This window comes from Rutilus rutilus (assembly GCF_951802725.1).
Source record: "Rutilus rutilus genome assembly, chromosome: 14".
NCBI classification, from domain to species: domain Eukaryota; kingdom Metazoa; phylum Chordata; class Actinopteri; order Cypriniformes; family Leuciscidae; genus Rutilus; species Rutilus rutilus.
Window position 1 is genome coordinate 37358655 of NC_140219.1, and position 27476 is coordinate 37386130.

General features: G+C 40.1%; 1 protein-coding gene across 4 annotated transcripts in view; it reads left to right on the forward strand.

Annotated features, from left to right (window-relative positions):
* LOC311304235 (uncharacterized protein) overlaps positions 1-27476 on the forward strand; it is an 807935-nt gene that overhangs the window by 757311 nt on the left and 23148 nt on the right. For all 4 annotated transcript variants that reach the window (XM_084431142.1, XM_084431143.1, XM_084431145.1 and 1 more), the window contains 5 exons: positions 3762-3935; positions 4170-4340; positions 16777-16950; positions 26570-26743; positions 26837-27010. In XM_084431142.1, coding sequence (XP_084287268.1) covers positions 3762-3935; positions 4170-4340; positions 16777-16950; positions 26570-26743; positions 26837-27010 — 867 coding nt within the window. The remainder of the gene's footprint in view (positions 1-3761; positions 3936-4169; positions 4341-16776; positions 16951-26569; positions 26744-26836; positions 27011-27476) is intronic.

The following is a 27476-nucleotide window of genomic DNA, read 5'->3' on the forward strand; positions in this document are numbered from 1 at the left end:
GTGACAAGTATTCGCTGAGTTTTGTTTCAGTTTATAGACGTGCTCAAGAAAAAAAAGTTCACCGCGACGGAGAGGCAGAACGCACACCCTGTTTATTTTCTTTATTTTTCAAAAGCACAATGTTTTGATTTGATTGTAAGTGGACACATACAAAAATAGAAATATCACAGATTCTTTTTTTAGATTTCTTTTTTCTGTATGACCATAAATGACGGAGTAATTTAAGTTTAAAGTGCTACAATGTAAAGAAAATCCAGCAAAACGCGCGGGCGCGTTTTTCGACCTCAGATTGTGGCGGGCAAAACATATTGCAATGCAATACATAGATAATTGAGAGATACAAATAAACGTTTATCAAAAGCCTGTTGAATCATATTTGATATATACATTTTAACATGTTTTTTTTCTAAAACAAAAGTTGCTTTAATCTAATAATTGTAATCTTGAAACATTAATAACTATAAAGAAATGCTTTGGTTTCTTCTCTAAGGTTAACTTTAATCAGTAAAGATTTCACAGAAAAAAAGAAGAAAAAAAAAGAACCACTGATTTAGAATTAAACTGAAAGGCCTTTTACTTGCTAACAAGTATGAACTATCAATCAGAAGACAGAAGGCATGTAGTAGATTTTCAGCAGATTTTTTTTCAGCAAAGTTTTGATCAAATTGATAATTTAGAGGTCTTAAGCTCTATTCGCACGGGATTAGTATTACCTGGTGACCGCTAGTAATTTGTAATAATTGCGGAGGTTGTCTGTGATCTTAATCTTGTGCGAATCGGCCATGTCTGTAATTTGTAAAGTAAAAATTCCCCCGCAAATGACCTACCATATTTCACCGAACACCGAGGTCTTGTGATAATATTAGTCCCATGCGAATCGGCATCTCTGTGATTTGGCGGGGTCGTTTATAATTTTTTCAAGGTTTTTGTTTCCTGTGCGTTTTTTTATCCATCTTTCGCGAAGAATGGAGGCTGTGTTGGAGTGTTTTGATAGTATTTTGGGTACTGGGTCATATCGCTATACACCATGATACGATATAACTATACCATTTGCAGAAAGAGAAAGCTGAAAACAATCAGAAGAGCAAAAAAAAAAAAAAGATTAGATGGAGATGGATAGCGGGGGGGGGGTAATTTCTAAATCACACGAGGTCCCCAGATAATACTAATCCAGTGCGAATAGGGCTTTAGACATTCATGTATCAAATATGATACATTAGGCTTTATAGGGTTGAGTTAGCAGAGGATGAAGCACAACAGTATTGTTATCATACAACACACTGGTTTATAGTTATTTTCACTAACTTTCAATATGTAGTTCTCTCCAACTTCTGGTATAAAGCAAATATGCTCTTACATAACTTCAATGCTGAAATCATTAAACTCCCAGAATCTCCTCCTCAAGACAAATGTAAAACTCATTGTCATTTAAACTCATTGTCATTTAATCTTAACAAAATATTTTTATTCAAGCATGTCTCATTCAATTGAGCAAATTATTCACTTAATCAAAATTAATATACAGAAAAGGCTAGTTTTTTCAGTGTGTAGCTCACCCTTCTATTTTTACAGATATATAGATAATATAGACACACACACTAACACACACACACACACACATATATATATATATATATATATATATATATATATATAAAATAATGGGAAATATATTTAATATTTGTATATATAAATGTTCCACCTAATTTCGTGATGTAATTTATTTGTCTTGCAGGCTAAATGATTGTGGCTTAACAGACAAAAGCTGTTCGGCTTTGGCTATAATTCTTGGATCAGATACCAATCTGAAAGAGCTGAACATGAACAATAATAATCTGCAGGATTCAGGAGTGAAGCTGCTCTGCACTGGACTGAAGAATATAAAGTGTAAATTGGAGATACTGAGGTAAATTGTGTTACAACAGAAGATATTCCCGTGAGAATATGAACAAGAAGCTGAGCTCGTGAGGCGCTGTCAAAAGCTGATATATACAGGTGAAACTCGAAAAATATGATGCAAAAGTTCATTTATTTCAGTAATTCAACTTAAAAGGTGAAACTAATATATTATATAGACTAATTACATGCAAAGTGAGATATGTCAAGCTTTTATTTGTTACAATTTTGATGATAATGGCTTACAGCTTATGAAAACCCCAAATTCAAAATTAGAATATTGTGAAAAGATTTCCATAGCTGTAAGCATTATTTTCTTAAAGGTTTAAAGGTGAATGTGACCAAAAAAGTTTGAGAACCACTGATTTAAGCAAAGTGTGTATTTAGAGGTTGGAGGGCGAGATCTGGTAGTTATCACTGTTCTTAAGATTATATGTAACAGGATTCATTTATTTTATTGTTTTTGTAGGAGCTTTGTATCTGTGATTCTGCTTTCAGCTTTGCGGATGGTCTCTACTAAACACCCTCTGTAGTTATTTGAGTGTTTTACATCACTGGAGGAATTTTGGCCAGTTTGTCCCAATCCTCCTTGCAAAGCTGCTTCAGCTCAGTGAAATTTGTAGGTTTTCCAGCATGAACTGAACGTTTCAGGTCCTTCCACTGCATTTCAATGGGGCCCTTTTTGTGGACTTTAATTTTGTGGCCATTAGAAAATTCTTATTTTTCAACCCTTTTTTTTGTTGCTTGTATGTTGTGTTCAAAGACTTTTACACCTGTACAGTTTTAGATAATTGATACCTTGAAAGTGACGTTGATGTCTAACATATTTAATTTCTCTGTGCCTTTTGGTTGCCTCCATATTTTAAATATGATTGATTTTAAGGATTTATATGGTTCTGGTAATGTTTATAATAACTGATTAATCATCTGGGGCCGTATTCACAAAGAATTTTAAGGCTAAAAGTAGCTCCTAACTGGCGAATTTAGGAGCAACTCCTAAAAATAATGGGCGTGTCACTCGTAACTTTAGGACTCCTAATTTTTTTGACTAAAAGTAATTCACGAAGCATTTTAGCCCTAAAAGTAGCACCTAAGCCTGGGACAGCTTAAAAGAAGTCGAGAGGACTCCTAACTCACTAAGACCTATTCACAAACCGCTTTTTGTGGCATTTCACGTTGCGATGTTTTGAAATGCGTATACGGCGGCTACAGGAGCTTCCAATCGCGAGGGAACAATTTTGCATTGTAGGCATAACTAGGGATGCAATAACGCCACCAACAACAACCAAAATAGGCTACTCATTGCATGTAAACTAATTGTAACGTTTCATTGTGAATCAAATTAAAATGTTCTTCTCTTTGCAAACGTAGGCAGAGGCATATAGTGACAGATTAATTCAATAATGTTGCAAAGATATTGCATCAATCCATATGTTTCATTAGGCTACTAGGCTATTTGTTTTGCCTTACTCTTTATTCATTTAGGCTATTTATTCAGTTATTCATCATCTTCCGTCCTTCGCACTACTTGTGTAGCGCACGCATTCAGACCTGTCACCTGTCACTCATCATCGTAGGGGAGGTGTTAGGAATCATTCCCGCGTTACAATCATCAGCCAATCAAAGTGGTCACTTCAGTCAAGCTCGTGCATGAGTAATGACATCATCCATAGCAACGAAGACTCACTCTTAGTTTAGGAGTTGTCATTTTTCTTTACTAAGAGTAGGTCTGAAAGGCGTTGTGAATAACTTTTAAGAGAAAACTCCTAGCTAAAATCTTTTAGTGCGATTTAGGAGTACTCCTAGTGGTAAGATAAAATGCTTTGTGAATACGGCCCCTGAATGTTACATTTTCCTCTCTGTAGACTCTGTAACTGCAGTGTAACAGAAGAAGGTTATAAAGCTCTGGCTTCAGCTCTGAGATCAAACCCTTCACACCTGATAGAGCTGGATCTCACAGGCAATGATCCTGGAGAATCAGGAGTGAAGGAGCTCAATGATTTACTACAGGATCCAAACTGTCAACTGAAGAACCTGAGGTGAGGCAGGATCAAATCATTAAATAAATAAATTATTTGCTGGTGAATTATTTATAGAAATATTATTTTAGTAAAACAATAAGCTGTACAATCTGTTGTTGCATCAAAGTTGACAGTGATTTCAAAACAAAAATCCTATAAAATGGTTTTCATCAGCACCAACTGCTGGATGTTTTCATTACACCAGGTTTAGTTGAGAACTGAACTGAATCTGCTTCATCTTCCCTTCTGCAGGTTTTTGAGTCCTGCTGCAGATGAAGCCTGTCAGTATGTGAATAAAGTTGTGGGTAAAAACCTGTTACTCCTGAGAGAGCTGAATCTGAGTCAACGTGAACTAGGAGATACACGAGTGAATCAGCTCGCTGCTCTACTGCTGGATAAACACTGTCAACTCAACACACTGACGTGAGGATTGCTCATTTATTTATAATCTTACATCACTTTTCATAGTGATGTTACTGTACCTGATGTAATATTTCCTGAGATGAGCCTGAGTTCACATTATATTTGTGTAACATTTTTCACTTTAGTATTTTGTGATCTGGTGAAATGAAGATGATCTCAATTCCTGTGTCTGTTTTATTTGTTTATGAAGATGATGTGACTTTGCAGAATAAAGAGTTAATTTCTTCTCTTATTTTCTGCTTGCGCTCTCTCTCTCTCTCTCTCTCTCTCTCTCTCTCTCTCTCTGACTTCCGGTGTGACTGTTGAGCGAGGGTGTGTGAGCGTGGTGCAGAGCGGTGTGAGTGAAACTTCTTTTCTCTTTTTCTGCTTATCTATTTTTGTTTTTTGTTTTTTGTTTTGTTATTTGTTTTTTGTTTAGTTATTTGGAGGGTCGTGTGCTGTCCGTCAGTCGGAGGCATGGCGACCCAACAAACACAGGGGTTGAATACACTCACGAGACGCCACACAATTAAGGTAGCATCAGCTGTGAGCATTGAGGCATGTTGTTTGGCCGTTGGAGAGTTAGTTGGACATTCTAGCGTCTTGTCCCCGTCTAGAATGAATAATGCGACAGTAGTTTTTCTAGATAGTGTAGACAAGGCAAATGAGTTGGTTGAGCAGGGAATTGTCATCGATGGGGAATTTATTTCAGTTCTACCACTTTCTATGCCAGCGAAAAAGGTAATCATTTCTAATGTACCACCTTTTGTTAGTGATGTAATTCTAACTCAAGCGCTGTCGCGCTATGGTAAATTGGTGTCACCGATAAAAAAGATCCCAATCAGTAGCGAATCGCCGTTATTGAAACATATCGTTTCATTTAGGCGCTTCGTATTGTAGGGAACTTTTTCCTTCATCGAAGCAAGAACCAGGAGACATTGGAATCACGTTCAAGAAGTTATTCTTTATTGGGGACTTCGCGTTGACGTGGCTGCAGGTCTTCCAACTAGTCTAAAGTACATAATTGTTCATGGTGTCTTATAGGCATTTTAGGAGGAGGGACTTTTGAAGGTGGAGACAAATTCAAACAAAGCATGTAAGTGAGTAGGAACACACCCTACTCTGAGAGCGCTACCAGTTTCAATTGAATATGCGTAACTATTCAAATGCTGATATTGGCCAGGAACTACGGTTCCACGAGCCATCCCAGAGCCATTAAAGACAAATGGTGAAAGTCTCACCTAAAGCTAATCCAATCAGCATAAAACAGGTCTGGCAGAAACTGTTGATACCATTCTCCTAACCTAACCTTAAAATGCTAACTTCAATGTACTCAACTTTTACTGTTGCAAACTAAATTAAACATTTAATAAATTTGTAATCCCACATTTCCCCCTTTGGGAGTTCTTAAAAACTCTCACATAATATACAAATTTAGACACTTAAAAGTTAATTCTTGTAACTGGTGTAAGTTACAGGCACATAGCAAGTTCATTCTTGTAACTTGTGTAAGTTACAGGCACGTATAACTTATTATGTGTTTTGTCATTGATTTACATGAGTGTCATAGTTCTTCTCAAAACCATAACTGTTGACACCTGCGACGCAGGGTGTAAAATGTCATATAAACTACATGATTACACAGAAAACCATGTAGCATAAGAGTGGAAGTCTTGAAAGTCCATGGCGCCTGAATAGCTATTAAGTCTGTTTCCTGTAGAGTCCATTTCCCACGTCGCTCTGATGACTTGTCCCTCATGAGGCTTGTTCATGGAAATCTGAGGTGATGCTTTAAACCAGGATGCCGCTTGTGAAGACATCATGGCATACACACATACCTCTAAAACAATGAAACAAAGAAACGACAGACCAGCAGTATTCATGCATGGACTTTCTTCCATAAGTTGCACATGTTCTGTGACTTGACTTGAAATCTGTTGATTTTCTGTAATTGCATGCTGACACAAAAACATGCGATTAGGATCCGTGAAGTCTCTGCGTTGTGTTTTTTTTTTTTTTTTATGGTTGGAACTCATTTTCTCGTTTCTGAAGTTTCTGAACCATGAAGAATTATCTTCAGTCATCTGGTGTGTAATTTTGTTGAAAGATCAAGATTGCTTGTTGGTTAACCCGACATTAACCCGGTGCAGCACTCATGTAATGGTGCAGGCTTGTAGTCTTGATCATGTCGATGGATGACTGAAGGTTTCGTATGTGAGTCTCTGCGTTGTGTATTTTTCTTCTGTGTTGGTTGGCTCGGCAGTGGGTCTAGTTGTTTTCTTGAGGTTGTGGCTTCATATGCAGGTGAGGAGGTCTTTGCATATGGATCTCGGTACAGCCATCAAGTGTTATCTGCACAGAGGAAGAAGGAAAACAAAAGACGACAGAGCAGTATTTGTCCAAACACTAGGGTTGTTGCAGTATTTGTTTAAACACTAGGGTTGTAGCGTTTTCAGAGTCTGCTGTTTTTTTTTTCATCCTTTCCCTATTTCTTAACCCTTAATCACTGTTAAAAAAGGACAACACTTAAGGTGTTTGGGGTCAGAATGACCCCAAACTTTTAAAGAGCGATTACATAAGGAAATATACATTTTTATATGGAAACCTATATATCATTTTTTTTATTTACTTCTCAACTATACATTTATGCTGTGTTTTTGTGGAATTTTTGAAGTTTTTTAACTATTTACTGCACAATTACATAACTAGGCCATAAATTGGCTCATGAAAAAAGATTTTTTAAAGAAAAAATCACTTAAATGATGATCTTAATTAAATCTAAATAGTTTTTGGACATTGCTCTATGTGTTAGGGATAGAATACTGACATCTGCTGGTTTGTGGAAAAACTTGTTCCATGTTGCATATGTGACATTTTTCAGATTTATGCCAGTTTAGTTGATTTTATTTGCCAATTTCTATAAAAATGCTCTCTGTTGCAGTGACATACGTGTGTGTTTGTGTGTGTGTGTATGAGATAGAAAGTTCGTTCCACTTTGGGTTTATGCTCTAGGACCAGACCTTTATTTAAATGTAAAATATTTTAGATTTATGCCAGTTTTGTTTATTTTATTTGCCAATTTCTGTAAAAATGCTCTCTGTTGCAGTCACATACATGCGTGTGTTTGTGTGTGTGTGTGTGAGTGTGTGTGTATGAGATAGAAAGTTCGTTCTACTTTTTATTTATGCTCTAGGACCAGACCTTGGTTTATTTGTAAAAAAATTCAGATTTTTAATGGATTTGCTTTTATTTTTTTGACAAACAAAATTAAAAAAAGTAATTTTTTTCATTTTCCCATTCATTTTCAATGTGGGGTCATTTTGACCCCAAACACCTTAAATGTAAAAAAATGTGTACACACCTTTAGAACAGAGTTTCATGCCCCTGAGATGAAGGTAACACTTTTAAAAAATGAAGGAAAAGTCCATTGGGGTCCATTTTATAGGATCCATTTTTGCAATTTTTACTCTTGCCTTGACATCAGAGTCTCTTTCCCAAGTAGCTAACCTGTCCAAGTTGTTTTGCAGGGTTCTACTGGACCATGTTAATTCTAAGTAAGGCAATGCATTTTTATGTTCTGACGAAAGCCCATAAAACCATGCCCGAACTAGAGGACCATTATCATCTAACACCTTCTCTGAAGTGTCAGCAATTCCGCTGTAAGCTGCAGCGGTCTGGCAAAATCTTTCTGTGTACTCACAAACAGTTTCACCCTTCTTCTGTACACAACTCGTGAGCTTTGACCAGTCCACGTTTGGTCCAACAATGTTCATTAAAACTTTCAGAACTCCCTCTCTCAATTCATCTTTACTGACCTGTTGCAGTTCAGAATTGTTTACAGCACTTTCAAAATCATTGAATTCAGATTCAGTTAAGATCTGTGATATCAGCTGGGTGACTTCAGGTAGAGACATATCATAAAGCCGCATCTTTTTGGACAACTCTCTCCTGAACTCAGAAAAATGTCTTTGCACTGATGGCAAACTTTCAACAAGTCTCTCTATATCTTTAGGACCTAAAGATATTTTGACTGCTTGTATGGGGGTTGCAGATGGAACTGGATCAACCCCTTTTCCCCTATTCTGAGCCTTTTGTCTTGCTCCACACACTTCAACTGCATTTACATCTTTCATCAATCCAGCATTGACATTGTCCTCTATTCTATCAAAAGACTGTAAATCAGGATAGCTTTCATCTGACTGTTGGTCTTCTAAATCACATTTGGTTGAGGCTTTGTTATGGTTCACCTTTGTCTTGAGACAGGACACGTGAGTCTGCAATTGTTTGATCTGTTCTTTCAATTTAGCAATACACTGAGCTTGTTCTTGTACAGTGGATAAGCTAAATTCTCTGTGACAACAGATAATGCCTTTCACATTTTTCTTCCTGATACATGCACCCAACACTTTCTTGCACTCTTCAATTGACCATACTTTGTCTTCATCAATGCAAAATTTCTTTGTCATATTCAATCTGACTTCCTCAGTCACGATTGAGTCCATGCATTCTCCTAACAAAGACTTAAACTCATTGTCTGTCCATAAAGGGGTAGCTAATCCACCTTTCTCCGTTGTGGGAATCAGCCTAGCATTCCTTCTAACCATTTTGTGACTTCCTTTGTTACTTCACAATCACAAAACACTAAAACTTCTCTCTACTGTCTACAACAGAGGGCACACTTGTTAACACTGCTTAACTATTGTTAACTTTCCAAATTACCAACACTTCACACTTAACTTCCCTGCCGACAAGAATAGAGGATCAACAGAAATAACTAGCACGTAAAGCTAATTCTTCTCTGCCTAAAGCAAAGGATACAACATATTAGCACTTTATGCTAATCTTCCCTTACTTTATAAAGGATAAAACCTTCTCTAGCAAGAGGATGAAACACTTCCCTGGCAAAGCAGAGGATAAATCTTCACTAACTTTACAGAGGATAAACCTAAAATATTAGCATGTAATGCTAACCTTCCCTGATAAAGTAGAGGATAAAACTTTCCTAACTTTACCGAGGATAAACCTTCTCTAGCAAGAGGATGAAACACTTCTCTGTCAAAACAGAGGATAAAACACTTTTCTGGCAAAGCAGAGGATAAATAATATTAACATGTAATGCTAATCTTCCCTGCCTGAACAACAGAGGATAAATTTCATCTCTAAAATAAAACTTTTTTAGAGGATAAACTTAGTTAACCAACCCTGCAGCTGTCTGTTAACTCTTCTCCGATGGCTCAGAGGATAAACAAATTTGTACTGGTTTGCAACGGTTCTTTGAATGGAGTGAAACTCACCGAATCTTTTGTAGAGAAAGATTCCGTCTGGAAAAGTTCAGTCTTTGAGATTCTTTGTGCTTGAAGTTTCAAGATTCAGTCTGGAAAAGTTCATTCTTTGTTGAGCTTGAAGTTTCGAGATTCAGATCTTTGAGCTTGAAGTTCTTTGAGTTTCCTTTTTCTCCATCCGGGTCACACGGCAACAAATTGTAGGGAACTTTTTCCTTCATCGTATACATGATAATTCCGGATGACGCTGATTTAGATTTAACTTTGAATTTTCTAATTGAGGATTTTAGTTATTCGATTTTCGTCACGACTGGTAAAGTTAAATGCTTTGGATGTGACAATAAAGGGCATTTAATTTGGAATTGCCCACACAAAAATGTTGAGGGAGAAAAAAGTAATGAAGTAGTTGTACAGGGTAAGGAAAATGATGGAAAAGAAGTTAATGTGGATGTTCAAGAAGAAGGTTCGGTAGTGGTGGAGAATGTGGTAGATCCTTCGGTAGGAATTGAGGCTGAAGTAGCTTCATCTCAGATTGAACAAGCAGATCCAATTCCTAAGAATTTACTCCTAAGTGTTTTAAGTGTTTCTGGTTTATCCTTCAGAAAGCAAAAAAGGTGCAAATGGTGAAGAGGTTAAAATCAGCACAGTTGACACCAGAACAAGAGCAGTTTTCCTTTAAGACACCGCAAAAAAGAAAGATGAAAAATAAAGTGCTAGATGCAAAAATCAGTAAGACAACTGAACTACGAGATGAGGATATTCAAGATACGGAAAGTGACAGTGATTTGTCTGAATGCAGTGAGAGTCTTTCTCAAGGTGAACTTAATGTACGTAGTTATGATCTTGAAGACATTAAATTGTTTCTCAGATCAACAAAAAATAAAAGAGGTGTAAAAGTGCAAGAATATTTTCCTGATTTGAAACAATTTGTGGATCGGGCAAAGAGTTGGATGGCTAGTGATTCATTTACCAATAAAGAAGCGTATAGGTTGAAGAAAATAGTGAGGAACATAAATATCGCTCACAACAATGATGTTGTATAAGTGGAAGAAAAGGAATAATTCTTCCTGTTGGTATGGTGTATTGTGTTCTTTCTCTTTCTTTGCCTTCATTATGAATGAAATTCATATTGCATCTATGAATGTTAACGGGGCAAAAAAAGAAAAAGAAAAAAAAGAGCACACATTTTTGAGGAAATTGAGCAGAAAAATATAGACATAACTTTTTTACAGGAAACTCATAGTAGTGTTGAGAATGAGGTTGACTGGATGAAGGAATTTAGTGGATTATCCGTTCTAAGTCATTACTCAAATATAAGTGGTGGGGTGGCTGTTTTATTTAATAAAGTTTAAACCAAATTCGTATGATGTAGTTGAAGTTGTGAAAGGCAGACTGTTAAAAGTTAGAGCTTCTTATGAAAATTTTGTGTTTGTTTTTATTTGTGTTTATATTCCAACGGCACCTATAGAAAGATTACTATTTTTGGATACTCTTTGTGCAACACTAAAAGATTGCGTTCTGAAGATTTTCTTTTTTTGGGCGGTGATTTTAATTGTACCGAGTTGGATATGGACAGAAATCATGTTGAACCTCATATGGCTTCACGTAAGAGGTTAATTCATCTGATTGAGAAATATGATTTATGTGACATTTGGAGAATGATAAATGGTAATGAAAAGCAATACACATGGGCCCATGTGCGTGATAATTATATATCACTGGCAAGGTTAGATAGATTTTATGTATTTAAACATCATTTAAATTTATTTAACAAATGTTTTATCACGCCTTTGTCTTTTACTGATCATAGTATGGTAAGTTGTAAGTTTATTATAAAGTCAGTGAAATCCAAAAGTGCTTATTGGCATTTTAATACGAGTCTTTTAAATGATAAATTATTTATTGAATCGTTTACATTTTTTTGGAAAACTTTTAAAGAAACGAAAACGTCTTTTAAATCCTTACAGCAATGGTGGGATTATGGAAAGGTACAAATAAAGCAATTCACACAACAATATACTCTAAATGTTACAAAAGAATTTAATCGTTCTGTAGAATTTCGTGAAAAACAATTAATAGATTTACAAAAGTTGTATCAATCCTCGGGTGATAGTAATATTTTGGAAACTTGTTTTAGGAAAAAAGATGAACTTAAAGAGCTGTTAGAGTTTAAGGCACAAGGTGCTTTAGTTCGTGCTCATTTTTTAAACATTGATCAGATGGATGCACCTTCGAAGTATTTCTTTGGTCATGAGAAGAAAAATGGGCAGAAACGTTTAATTCATGCCCTACGTTTTGAGGATGGTAATTTGTTATATAATCCCAGACAGATTTGTGATGTGGCAATGAGATTTTATCAATCCCTGTACAAAAGTGAACTTAACCCTCTGAGGTCTGAGCTGTTTTCTGGGCCCTGGAGGTGTTCTGACATGCTCTGACATTTGTGGTTATTTCTGTTACTTGTGACATTTTCATGGCTAAAGTCTGATTACACTGTATTCAGCACAAACTCTGCTACAATAATATATCAGCAGCATGTGTGTAAAAGTTTGTAGTTTTGAGATAATGACATTTATGCGTGGTTTGTGAAAATACAAAAAAAAATTCTCACTGAAATAAGGTCATGAAACCCATACTGATTATTTCTTCACAAGACTTTTGAAAATTGTATGGCGTAGCCTAGAATATTTGCTCCAAAACTATGTGAAAATCACCCTGACTGCTCATTCAGAGAAGACAATATATTGATTTGAAATTTTTACGACGTGTTTTGTGTGAAAAAGCAATATGCGAAGGGGCGGATCATCTCATTAATATGTAAGGCTTTTTACACCTGAGAAAGACAGACACACCCTAATGGCCCTATTAGGAGCTTATCAGGGCCCATCATTCTGACCAACCTTCCACAAAGAATGAGGAGATTTAAAAAAGAATGGCTTTTAGATTGTTTGGATTTATTTACAACACAACATGATCCAAAGAAAGAGACCTTTGTGCCATTCCTAAAAACATTGTACATACCTTTCATTTCCAAGGTGTTTGATTTTCACTTTACCATGTTCATGTACAGAGACATGTACTGTGAATGTTGAAGTCAGCAGGACTCAGTGGCATCTGGGTCCTGAAAAAAAAAAAAGTGAACACACTGATATCAAGAGAAAGGCCTGCACGATTTTGGGAATACATTTTAGATTTTTCTGGTTAAAATTGCTTTTTAAAATTCACAGAATACACAACACACACACACACACACACACACACACACAAATGTTTCCAACAATATATTATATAATGAACACCACGTTTGTTGTGCCTTGTAGGCATAGGCTATGCGCAGTGCTGCATAAAATAATAACAATATAGCAGCCTATATAAATCTTCCAAAAGATTTCAGTAACTAAGCTAGAGAAAAATATATTGATTATCATGTTACTTCAAATGTTTCCATTCATTATGATGATATGAAATGAGATAATAGTAAAAACATGAAGCCGTTTGGAGCGTTTTACTTTTCCAAAATATGATACATTCAAACGCGATCGCGATCCAAAATGTGATACATTCAAACGCGATCGTGCTCAAATATAAAACATTATGGTTACCATACATATCTACGTTTGACCAGATATCCACAAACACAGTAACAGTAAACACGGATCTAATTATGATAATAGTCACCATATATCTAGCAACAGTTCAACTGCAATGTGAAATTTATGCAACAATAACAAACTAATATGTAAGAATTTCTTACCTTATCTTTCTTGTCTTCAAATCGCGTTCATCTTCTGGGGTAAAGCCAATGTAAGCTCACGACGCGTCTTTCAATCTCGACGAAAAGCAGAGACTGATGAAGTGTTTTGGTGTTTTGTTTTTGAGGTAATGAGCGCGTTCGCGCTCCATGTGGAGATTTGCATGTGAATATCTTTTGCGCGAGTAGGCGTGGTCAAATTAAAACTAATGAGCAAGCGTTTGAGATACTGGACATCTTGTTGGTTTTATACAAATTACTTAAACAGAGAATATTTGTTTTCAGTTTGAATCCGATCATTTAAAAGTACACACTTAAATGTTTATAAAGGTATATGGCTCATAAATGTGTGACAAGTATTCGCTGAGTTTTGTTTCAGTTTATAGACGTGCTCAAGAAAAAAAAGTTCACCGCGACGGGGAGGCAGAACGCACAGCCTGTTTATTTTCTTTATTTTTCAAAAGCACAATGTTTTGATTTGATTGTAAGTGGACACATACAAAAATAGAAATATCACAGATTCTTTTTTTATATTTCTTTTTTTCTGTATGACCATAAATGACGGAGTAATTTAAGTTTAAAGTGCTACAATGTGAAGAAAATCCAACAAAACGCGGGGGCGCGTTTGCCGACCTCAGAGGGTTAAGCCGGAGAATAAAGGAAAATCTCCTTTTCTAGAGGATTTACCAAAGATCTCAGAGGAGTCCAGTGAAGAACTGGAATGTAGCCTAACCCTGGGAGAGCTGTATAAGGCACTCCATGATATGGAGTCCGGGAAAGCTCCAGGTTATAGATGGGCTTCCAGTGGACTTTCTGAAGGCTTTCTGGTCGGAGTTAGGAGTTGACCTGCTAGAGGTATTCAATGACAGTTTGCTGAAGGGTGGGCTGCCGTTGAGTTGCCGAAGGGCAGTAGTTACTCTCCTTCCGAAAAAGGGGGATCTTTGGGAGATCAAGAACTGGAGGCCGGTATCACTTCTGTGCAGTGATTATAAATTACTTTCTAAAACTTTGGCTAAGAGAATGACTAAGGTAATGGGACAGGTGATACATTCAGATCAATCGTACTGTATACTTGGTAGGTCAATATTTGACAATATTTCTTTAATTAGAGATGTTATACAGGTTTCCAAATGATTTAATATCAATTGTGGTTTGTTGTCTCTTGACCAAGAGAAAGCTTTTGATTGGGTTGAGCATGATTTTTTTATGGAATATTTTAGAAGATTTTGGTTTTAATGAGAATTTTCTAAACATGATTAAAATTCTTTATAGTGTCATAGAGAGTATAATTAAGATTAATGGTGGCTTATGTGCTCCATTCAAGGTCAAAAGAGGTATTAGACAAGGATGTTCATTATCTGGAATGTTGTATTCTCTTGTCATTGAACCCTTTCTACAAAAAATCAGGAAGAATTTAGATGGTTTCAAGATACCTTTATGTGAATTTGATTTTTGTTTATCAGCTTACGCTGACAATCTCATAATAGTAATTAACAAACAAAGTGATATACATGTTTTATCTAGACTGATAGAGGATTTTGGAAAATGGTCATCAGCAAAAGTCAATTGGAAAAAAAGTGAAGCGTTTTTATTAGGAGATTGGAAGGAAGGGAAACCAGTTCTTCCTGAAGGTTTGTGTTGGAATAGGTGGGGTTTGAAATATTTAGGGGTCTTTTTGGGAGATGATAATTTGTTACAAAAGAATTGGGATGGTGTTTTACAAAAAGTTAAAGGACGTCTAGATAAATGGAAGTGGCTTCTACCCAACATGTCCTATAGTGGTAGAATGCTTATTGTAAATAATTTGGTTGCCTCTTTTTTATGGCACAGACTGGTTTGTATTGATCCTCCTGTGAAACTAATAGCCGAAATTCAAGCGGCTTTTGTTGATTTTTTTTTGGGACAAACTTCACTGGATTCCACAAAGTATTTTATTTCTACCTAAGGAAGAAGGAGGCCAGGGTTTGATTCACTTACAGAGCAGGATTGCAGTTTTCCGACTGCATTTTTTACAAAGACTTCTTGATGGACCGATGAATGTGAGTTGGAGGGCAATCAGTTGTGCCCTACTTAAGACTGTTGGAAACTTCGGAATGGACAAATCTCTTTTCCTAATGGACCCTCAGTGTTTGGATCTCTTGAAGTTGACGTTTTTTTAATCAACATCTTTTTAAGATCTGGAATCTTTTTCACATTCAAAGGACTGAAAATTTTCACTAAATTTTTTGGTTATTGAATGAACCCTTGATACTTAATGCAAGACTAGATGTTTCTGCACCCAATTTCCTACCAGGATTTAGTAGGAGTTTACAAGACTCAGGAATTTATGTTTTAAATAATTTATTGTGTTTAACTGGGCCTGTTTTTCAGAATGTAGAAACTTTTACTGAAAAGCTTGGAATTCGATCTGTTCGTTCAGTTTCTCGTTATCTGAATAAATTAAAAGAAGTGTTTACGGATGAAGAAAAATTGATGTTGGAGGAATTTTCTTTAGGGGCTAATATCCCTGACAGTGAAGATTTGTTTCCTTGTTTTCAACCAAAAATTGAAGAGTGTTCGGAATGTTTTATTCAACAAAGGACGGTTTTATCTGTTGATTTTTTTTTTTTTCATGTGTTGGAAAAGAGCTGTATAAAATGTGTGTGCTCGCTCTAAACAAGAAAAAGTTAAATAATAGAGTTGATACCCCTTGGCGTGCTGTGTTAAAGTTGGGTGATGAGGTAAGACCTGAATGGATAGTTGTACAAGCCACCATTATCAAAAAGAACAGGAGATTTGCAGTGGAGAATCTTGCATGGAGCTGATGCAGTGAATTTTTTTTATTTCAGTTTTAGATCCGAAGAATAACTCAGGTTGTCCTTTTTGTTTATAAAAAGAGACTGTGTTTCATGCTTTCATGCAATGTATCAGACTTGGACCTTTGTTTGAAATGGTAGAAAGATTGTGTAATAAGTTTAAAGAGGGTTTTTATCCTGAGACTTTTATTTTTGGTTGTAAATATGATAAAAAAAAGCTAATTGTTTTTCAATTGTTGAATTTTATTTTGGGACAAGCGAAGTTGGCAATATACAGGAGTAGGAAAAACAAAATAGAGCAAAAAAGCAATGATGATGTTATTTTTGTTTTTAAATCCTTACTTAAAGCAAGAATTTTTAGATAGATTTTACAAAGCTATGTGTGATCTTTGTACTTTTAAAATGAAATGGTGTAGTTGGGAAGGTCTGTGTAAAATTGATGATGATGAGTTATTTTTTGTTTTAAAATGAATGTTTTTTTCTTTAACAAATTATGATGTGAATTTATAGAATAATTGTGATTTGGTAAATTGTAAATAAAGTTTTGTTTTAAAAATCAAATCTCTTTCTTTCTCTCTCTCTCTCTCTCTCTCTCTCTCTCTCTCTCTCTCTCTCTCTCTCTACTGTAGGTTAAGCTGCTGTTATATGACAGATGAAGGTTGTTCTGCTCTGACTTCAGCTCTTAAATCAAACCCATCACACCTGAGAGAGCTGAACCTGAGCGGGAATACACTAGGAGACTCTGGAGTGAAAAACCTCAGTGATCTACTGATGAACCCACAATTCAAGCTGAAGAAACTAGAGTTAGTATCATTATACTGTATACAACAGTTACAGTGTGATTAAAGTTTCCTGTTTCATTACACCGATTATACCGTAGGATTGCATCTTCTGGGGTCTCATTTCTAAAACTGTGCGTAGGAACCTTACTAAAAGTGTATGTGTGCCCGACAACCAAAAAGGACATAAGGCAAAAAAATATTTACTAATAAAACCGTGCGTACGCCAGAACCTGCGCAGAATTCCCCATCGGTGACACCAAACTGCTTCCTTCTCAAATGTGCTTTCGCTCGGGTCAGAGATTGCGTGCAGGTGCGCAAATTTTCCTGTAAAGTTGTTTTTATAAATCACAACTTATACGTCAGAAGTGGCGTACGGCTCTTTCAGGGCCTGTTTTTTGGAATGGTTATAAATGAGGCCCCTGGCCTTTGCCATTGAAAGGCCACTGATTGTGTTCATGTTGTTCTGCAGAAATATCATTAGATTTGCATCTGCTGCTGCAATAACAAGAGATCAAAAATAAAGAATAAAAAATAAAGAAAGAATAAACAACCGTTTTCAGCAAACAGAACTAGTGTGACACGATTACAAGCAGAATATGGGAACTATAGACTAGATGACAGACTATATCCCTGCTGTAGCTCTTTTACCCCTATAACCCCCATGAAATCATAAATCATAATCATAATCAAATTACTAAGCAACCATTGAATGGAATAACACAAAATAAGTGTCATTTCAAAGCTTATAGTCTGAACTTTTCAATAAATGTAGCCAATTTGATTAACTCCTAAGTAGTGCTGAGTTATTTGTTGATAAATATACGTATATATATATTTTTTTTTCATAATTTATGAATTTCTGAAAAAAAATGTGTACTATGTACTGTAATATGGCACATGAATATTTGAGTGGGATTATGTTTTTAACATAAGTCATTTGAAAGAGTAGAACAGAACAAACATAATTGTTTTGGGCTTTGACCAAACTTGAGCGAGTTTTTGTATGTGAAGCCCCGCAAGACCCATATGTAAATAATATACGGATGCAGCATTTTATGCCACTTTTTCTCTCATAACTTCATGAATTATGATCCGATCTTGGGTACTCACCATAATTCGTCACACAGATCAAAAGATTGTCAGGGATCCACCAGATCTGCACACTCCGCCCACTCGTTCACTCTCCCCGGTATACTGATTCACCACACCTACACCTCATCATCACCTCATCATTCACTCCCTTTAAATACAACCCTTCACCTTCTGTTCAGTGTCTGGTCTCGTCTTTACATGGACGCACAAGACTCACAACTTGTTACTTACCTGATCTACCAACCTGAGATACTCATCCTCATTCTTCATTCCGATCTGCCATCTGCCTTCTCCGTTGATCATCTCCATCATCCGTTCTCCTCTCTGGTTGCAAAGACATTCATATTACTATTCAGCTAAGTTCTATTTTCATCTCAAGTTTGCATGACCTACTCACCATTACATTTGCTAGTTCCGTGCTTCTGTTCTCAATAAACATTGTTTTATTTACTTACCTGTTTGAGTCTTCACTAAACCTGACAGAAGACCAGACCAGATGCAGAACCCCACGGAATCAGCGATGGATCCACCAAGCGATCCATTCGCTGAGCTGGTACATGCTGTTCGACTCTCATTACTTCCATCACACCCGGATAACCCACCCACCATTCCTGCTGATGTCCTGCACACCGCACGCCAGTCACTTCTTCCTCGATCACCTGTTGTACCACCAGCTGCCTCTGCCAGTCCCATGCCCCGACCAGCGACATTCACCGGTGAGGCGGAGGACTGCAGCGGTTTCATCCTACAATGTTCACTGTACTTCGAAATGCAAGCTCATCAATTCCCCAGTGATTCAGCCAGAGTGGCTTTTGTGATTTCATTACTGTCTGGCCGTGCTCTTCAATGGGCTCAATCTTTATGGAATTCTAATACTCAATTCACTAAATCCCTTTCCAGTTTCATCCAACACTTCAAAGAAGTTTTCGACCAAACAGCGCCTGAGTTATCAATCCATGATCAGCTTTTCAATCTTCGTCAAGGTAAACAATCAGTTTGTGCCTATGCTCTCCAGTTCCATACCCTGGCGGCATCTAGCGGTTGGAACGAAACCGCTCTACTCACAGCTTGCCGCCATGGGCTCAATGCCAACATTTGCCAACAAATGGTAGTGTTTGACGATTCGATGGGGCTCAAACTTCATACAAAAGACCATCCGTGTATCACAATGCCTCATCGCCTGTACATCTTAATCTTCCGCTGCATGTCCTCCGCCCACGGCACCATCTGTCACTCTTCCAGCACCACAGCCCATGCAACTTGATGCTTACCTGACCCATGCGGAGCGTCAACGCCGGATCCAACATCTTCTGTGTTTGTACTGTGGGGGAGAAAATCATGCTATCAATGACTGTCCCGTACGACCCCAACGCCCGGCGGTGAGTACAATCCAATTACCACCAAATATTGAAACATTGTCATGCACTACTGTTCATGTCCTTACCTCTGATATACGTGTGTTAGCGCAAGCCTTCATCGACTCTGGTTCAGCGGGGAACTTCATCTCAACCCATCTCCTTCAGAAACTGAATGCACCCAAGCAACGATGTTCTCAGGATCTTCGTATAAACACCATTCAAGGAAAACCGCTGGGCAAGGGTCGTATTCGTCACTTCTCCTAATGATCTTGGTGATAGTGAACGGGCCAATGAATTTGGGAGCAAGCTTATTAGAAACGGAGCGGAGAGGAATGTTCTTGGTAGAAAGCCACACCTTTTGACCAGCGACGTATACGGGAGGCTTTGACCGGTGGCGATCGGCCTTAGCCTTGGTGCACGCCCCCACCTGGAGCAGAGTCTCACGGGCTCTTGTCCATGTGCGGTGACACCTCTGGACGAAGGCGTGAGCGGAGGGGACCACGACTTCGGATTCCAGACTGGGAAAAATGGTGTCTGGTAACCTAAACTACACTCGAACGGTGATAGGCCCGTGGATGGCACTGGTAACGCATTGTGAGCGTACTCCACCATTGAGAGTTGTTGGCTCCATGAGGAAGGATTCTTGGAAACCAAACACTGCAACACTCTTTCCAAATCCTGGTTGGCTCTCTCGGTCTGGCCATTGCTCTGGGGGTGAAACCCTGAGGACAGACTGACAGTCGCTCCCAGTAATTTACAAAACTCTCGCCAAAATTTGGACACAAACTGGGGTTCTCTGTCAGAAACCACATCAATCGGGAGGCCATGTAAGTGAAAAACGTGGTCTACAACGGTCAACGCTGTCTCCTTGACTGAGGGTAATTTGGGCAAGGGAATAAAATGAGTCGCCTTCGAGAACCGGTCCACCACGGTCAAAACGACCATATTGCCCTAAGAGGGCGGGAGGGCGGTGATAAAATCTAGCGCAATGTGGGACCAGGGTCTCGAAGGGACAGGCAGCGGTTGGAGTAACCCATCAGGAGGTCGATTGGAAGTCTCACCAGTGGCACAGACCGAGCAAGCCAAAACAAAACTGTGAATGTCGCGTGTCATAAGTGGCCACCAGAATCGTTGCTTGACCATAAAACTAGTGTGATTAACTCCTGGATGACAAGCCACGTTGGAACAATGCCCCCACTGAATGACGTCGGACCGTAATCCCTCCGGCACAAATAATCGATTCGGTGGGCAACCGGGCGGAGGCGTTACCCCTTCTAAGGCCGTCTTGACCTTCGATTCGATCTCCCATGTGAGTGTGGAGACAAATAGGGTCTCGGGTAAAATGCACTCGGGAGTAGACGGACGTTTGGAATGGTCAAAAATATGCGATAAAGAATCGGGTTTGATGTTTTTGGAACCCGGGCGGTACGAGAGAGAAAAATCAAAACAACCGAAAAAAGTGCCCACCGAGCCTGCCTGGAGTTCAATCTTTTGGCGGTTCTGATATATTCCAGGTTTTTGTGATCGGTCCAGACGATAAAAGGTACCCCCGACTCTTCTAACCAATGACGCCATTCTTCCAACGCTAACTTGACTGCCAAAAAAATCAATGTCATCCAGGTAAACATATATGAACTGATCTACCATGTTTCTCAACACATCATTAACGAGTGCCTGGAAAACCGCTGGGGAGTTGGAAAAACCGAATGGCATAACCAAATATTCAAAGTGCCCCCTGGGGGTGTTGAACGCGGTTTTCCATTCATCCCCCTTCCTGATGCTAACCAAATGATATGCATTACGTGAATCCAATTTTGTGAAGATTGATGCTCCCTGCAACCTCTCGAAGGCTGAAGACATCAACGGTAAAGGATAAGTATTCTTTACCGTGATGCTGTTCAACCCCCGGTAATCAATACAAGGTCGCAGAGAACCATCCTTCTTCCCCACAAAAAAGAACCCCGCCCCCGCTGGAGAAGAGGAGGGGCGGATGAACTCAGTTGCTAGAGAATCAGAAATATATTTCTCCATAGCCTCCCTTTCTGGAGCAGAAAGCGAATATAACTTGCCCTTAGGCGGACACGTACCTGGCAGTAAATCTATAGCACAGTCATAGGGACGATGCGGAGGAAGAGAAGCAGTCCGGGACTTACTGGACACTTCCTTCAGGTCGAGATACTCCGGTGGCACGTTAGACAGATTCACGGGTTCCTCCTGCAACACAGAACAAGGAACAGACGGAACAGCAGACGAGAGACATGAGGCATAACATTGAACACTCCAACTGGGCACAGAGTTCTGACCCCACTCTATCCGTGTTTCACCAACCACGGATAGCCCAAGACAATGGGAGTGTGAGGTGACTGGGTGAGGAAGAGTGAGATCCTTTCAGTGTGATTACCGGAAGTAGTAAGTGTGATGAACCCAGTGGAGTGAGTGATTCCCGGGAGCTCTTGTCCATTGAGTCTGTTGATGGTGATGGTGTGTTCTAAAGCTGTGATGGGGATGTGCAGTTCTTGAGCCAGTGAAAAGTCCATTAAGTTTCCCTCTGCTCCCGAATCCACCAGCGCTTGGCAGTTGAAGGATCGGTCTGTCCACTGCAGTCTTACCGGGAGGAGGGTGGCATTCGAGGGTCTGGTCATGGTAAGCCCGCCCAACAGTAGCCTCCGTCCTACCGCCGGGCTTGGCCTTTTAAAGGACAGGTGGCAATGAAGTGGCCGGCTTCCCCGCAGTAGAGACACAGAACCCCCGTTCTGCCATGTTCTCTCTCCTCCCGGGAAAGCCGAGCTCGACCTACCTGCATGGGTTCAGGATCGTTCGAGGGACTGACCGTGTTCACACTCCTGAAGCCGGGAAACTCAGCAAAATCGGACACTGGAGTCTGGTGCGACCGGTTCTCCCTCTGCTGCAGACGTGCATCGACCAGTAGGGCTAGTTCGACAAGTTCATCGAGAGTCTTGGGTAATTCCAGGGTGTATATCTCCCTCTGAACACGGTCAGCCAACCCATGCAGGAACATGTCCCACTGCGCCTCCTCGTTCTATTTGCACTCTGCTGCCAACGTCCGGAACTCGATAGAGTAGTCGGAAACAGTCCTGTTGTTCTGTCGAAGGTCGGCAAGTTGACGGGCTGCCTCGCGTCCGGCGATCGCGCGGTCAAACACTCGCCTCATCTCCTGCTCGAGTGCTTGGAACGAGGAGCAGCAAACACTGCAACAGGATGATTCTGCCACACCGCTGTTCCCCACAGAGCCACATGTCCAGAAAGCAATGTCATCACTAGTGCCTCGGATCTCTCAGGCTCGGCAACGGAGGGATGCAAATGGGCAGACAACGAAGCTGGAAACAGGCAGATAATCCTTCGGGAAACACTGAAATCCACAGCACGGGAACAGAAACTGGAACACAGGAGAATACGGTGAGTAGTCCCAGGGAGAACCTCCACAACCATCTGACAAAGACAAGACGAAGTGACAAACAATATATAGAACATCCTCATTCAGAACAGCTGGCTGATGAGCCACGCCCATTCACACAACACGCACACACATAGCGAGGTTGAGTCAATGAATCCATGAACCGTGACACAGCCAATCTGGAGCAACTAAGAGGAGCTCGTATCTTCTCGAAGTTGGACCTGCGTAGTGCCTATAATCTTATCCGCATCCGTCGAGGTGATGAATGGAAGACGGCTTTCATCACACCCTCTGGGCACTACGAATACCGGGTGATGCCCTATGCCCTGTCAAACGCACCAGCAGTCTTCCAAGGCTATATGAATGAGGTTTTCTGAGAATTCCTCAATAGATTTGTAGTGGTCTACATCTATTCCCGAAACCTCACTGAACACCGGCACCACATCAAGCAGGTCCTAGAAAAACTTTGTGCGCATCAACTGTACCTCAAGCTGGAGAAGTGCGAGTTTCACACCACCTCAGTCCATTTCCTTGGATATGTCATCGACCAACATGGGATCCAGATGGACCAGAGGAAGGTGGACACCATCCGGAACTGGCCTCAACCCACTACCGTCAAGGAGCTACAACGTTTCCTAGGATTCGCCAACTTCTACAGAAAATTCATCAACAATTACAGCCTCATCAGTTCACCTCTGACATCCACCCTCAAAGGCCAGCCCAAGTCTCTGTCCTTCACCCCAGAAGCCTCCAACTCCAACTCCAACTCTAACTTCAACAGCTAAATGAAGCTTTTCAGACCGCTCCGATCCTGACTCATCCGAATCCAGATATCCCCTTCATCGTCAAGGTTGATGCCTCTTCTACTTGGGTCAGAGCGGTCCTATCCCAGCGGCAGGGTGATCCTCCTAAACTCCATCCATGTGCCTTCTATTCTAAGAAGCTGTCCCAGGCGGAGCAGAATTACGACATTGGTAACTAAGAACTGCTAGCAATTAAGCTTGCCTTAGAAGAGTGGAGACACTGGCCTGAGGGAGCAAATCATCAGTTTGAAGTCATCACTGATCACCGCAATTTAGAATACCTCAGGGAGGCTAAAAGACTCAATCCTCGCCAGGTGCGATGGGCACTATTCTTCACCCGCTTCAGTTTCATCGTCACCTATCGCCCTGGCACCAAGAACTGTAAAGCTGACGATCTATCTCGTATTCATCAACCATCTCCTGAAGAAACCCATCCGGATCCTATTCTCCCTCCAGCCATTGTTGTCAGTCCCATCACCTGGAGCATCGACGAGCAAATCTCCCAAGAAAACCTTACCAATCCTGCTCCGCCAGGAGGTCCAGAGGGGCCCCTCTACGTACCACCTCCTCTCCGTCCAGCCCTTCTGGACTCAGCTCACACTTCTCCGGGCTCTGGACACCCAGGTAGCAGGCGTACCCTCTCGTTCCTACGTCAACGCTACTGGTGGCCCTCCATGCCTCAGGATGTCTCCCGATTCATCAAAGGTTGCTCAGTCTGTGCCTTTACCAATACCCTGAGGAAACTCCCTGAAGGCAAGCTCGTTCCACTCCCTATTCCATGTCGACCATGGTCTCACATTGGCATTGACTTCATGACAGATCTACCTAAATCACAAAATCATACCTGCATCTTCGTCGTTGTTGACCGGTTCTCCAAAGCCTGCAAGCTGATAGCTCTTCCAGGACTACCCACTGCCTTCGAAAGATGCAGAGGCTGTCTTTCAGAACGCGTTTCGCAACTTCGGCATCCCTGAAGACATAGTGTCTGACCGAGGACCCCAGTTTATATCCAGAATGTTGCAAGCTTTCTTTAAACTCCTAGGAGTGTCCGTAAGCCTTTCCTACGGTTATCACCCACAAACTAACGGCCAGACTGAGTGGAAGATCCAAGAGATCGGGAGATACCTGAGGGCATATTGCCACCAGAACCAGGACAGCTGGAGCCAATTCCTTCCCTGGGCCGAATATGCACAGTATTCACTCCGCCAATCCACCACAGGGCTCACCCCTTTCCAGTGCATCCTGGGATATCAACCACCTCTGTTTCCCTGGTCAGGTGAGCCCTCTGAGGTTCCAGCTGTCAACCACTGGTTCGAGCAGAGCAAGAGGGTATGGGACTCGGTTCACATGCATCTACAGCAGGCAGTGCGGAGGCACAAGATCCAAGCCGACCGTCGTCGCATCTCAACCCCTCAATACCAACCTGGACAGAAGGTTTGGCTATCGAAACGGGACATCCGCCTCCGCCTGCCTTGCCGTAAGCTGAGTCCTCGATACATAGGTCCATTCACCATGCAGAGGCAGCTCAACGAGGTCACCTATCGACTCAACTTACCACCACATTAATGTATCTCACCTTCCTTCCACGTATCTCTCCTTAAACCTCACACTGAACCTGTCACTCCTTTTCCCACAGATCCTGGTGTGGTCGACGTACCTCCTCCTCCCAACCTAGCCGAAGAAGAGCCTATCTACAGGGTTTGTACCATCCTGGATTCACTGCAACGAGGTTCCCAAATCGAATACCTCATCAACTGGGAGGACTACAGCCCCGAGGAACGTTCATGGGTCCTACGGTATGATATCCTTGATCCAGGACTCCTCACCCAGTTTCACACCGAACACCCTGACCGACCAGCTCCCAGAGGTCGTGGTAGACCTCGTCGTCGTCATCATCTCTCCACCCAGTTGTCAGGAGCTGCCAATGGAGGGGGGGGGGGTACTGTCAGGGATCCACCAGATCTGCACACTCCGCCCACTCGTTCACTCGTTCCGGAATACTGATTCACCACACCTGCACTTCATCATCACCTCATCATTCACTCCCTTTAAATACAACCCTTCACCTTCTGTTCAGTGTCTGGTCTCGTCTTTACATGGACTCACAAGACTCACAACCTGTTACTTACCTGATCTACCAACCTGAGATACTCATCCTCATTCTTCATTCCGATCTGCCATCTGCCTTCCCCGTTGATCATCTCCATCATCTGTTCTCCTCTCTGGTTTCCACTCCACCTGCAAAGACATTCATATTACTATTCAGCTAAGATCTATCTTCATCTGAAGTTTGCATGACCTATTCTCTCATAGAGTAATAACACATAAAACCCCACAGGTGTAGATAAGTTAAATCAAATGTAGCTTTTACGTGACATTTACGCTTGTAACTTCATGAAACATGCACAGATCGTAGAAAATGCCACATTACTTACAGTGGATGCTCCCGATATAAATGTGATCAACACTATGGATTATGTTAATTTTGGACTAAAGATATTCCTCACAGAGGAAGAACAACTTTAATAATACCTTCCAGGTGTCAAGGGCTAAACAAAAAGGCTTGCTTGGTTCCAAATGCTGTAATTTTTTATTACTTTATGCTATCACCACAAAATTTGATCCAGATGCATATCACATGTAGGAGAATATATATTTTCCTCATACCTTATTTCCTTCCTGATTTATTGCATGTCAAATAAGAAAGATATGTCAAATTTCCCTTGAGCACACTTTTTTTGTCTTTTATCAGCAGTGTCTCAGCATGAGATTGTCCAAATGTAATTAAAAAAAATATATCAAATGATATCTAACTTTTAGCTCTACTTGCTTTAGTTTTGGGGTTTTGAGTCTTTACTTTTGTGTGTCATTTAGAAAAAAAAAACACAACAACTCTAATAATGCCTTCAGGGCTTAAAATGTTAATAAGATGTTCATCATGGATCGGAGTCATTTTCTCTTTCTGTCTTCAGTCTGAGTGGATGCAGTTTTACAGAGAAACAGTGTCTCATCCTGACTTCAGCTCTGAAATCAAACCCATCACACCTGAGAGAGCTGAACCTGAGTCAGAATAAACTAGAAAATACAGGAGTGAAGCACTTATGTGATGTACTGAAGGATTCACACTCTAAACTGGAGAGATTGAGGTCAGTCACATTCACATACAAGAAAGAAAAAGTGTTTTGATATTTTCATGAAAAATAACAAAGAGTTTGTTTTTCTCATTTCTCCTAATGTAGGTTAAGCTGCTGTTATATGACAGATGAAGGTTGTTCTGCTCTGACTTCAGCTCTGAAATCAAACCCATCACTCCTGAGCGAGCTGAACCTGAGCGGGAATACACTAGGAGACTCTGGAGTGATAAACCTCAGTGATCTACTGATGAACCCACAATTCAAGCTGGAGAAACTAGAGTTAGTATCATTATACTGTACAGCAGTTACAGTGTGATTAAAGTTTACTGTTTAGTTTGTTACACCGATTTATAAAATTGTGTGTAGGATATTTACTAAAAGTGTAGGACTATGTGCACCCGAAAGCCAAAAATGGCATACGTCAAAAAAATATTCACTTATAGAACCTTGTGTATGCTAAAACCTGTGCAAAATTCCCCATCGGTGACACCAAACTGCTCCGTCTCAAATGTGCGTTTGCATGGCTCAGAGTTTGTGTGCAGGTGCACAAATTTTCCTGTCAAGTTTGTTTTTATAAATCACAATTTATACGTTGGAAGTGGCGTACGGCTCTTTCAGGGCCTGTTTTGTGCAGCGGTTATAAATGAGGCCCCTGGCCTTTGCCATCGGTCAATATTAAAATAAGGTGTTGAACTAGTAAATAATTGCATTTAAAGTATTTGAAACAATGCACTGATTGTGTACA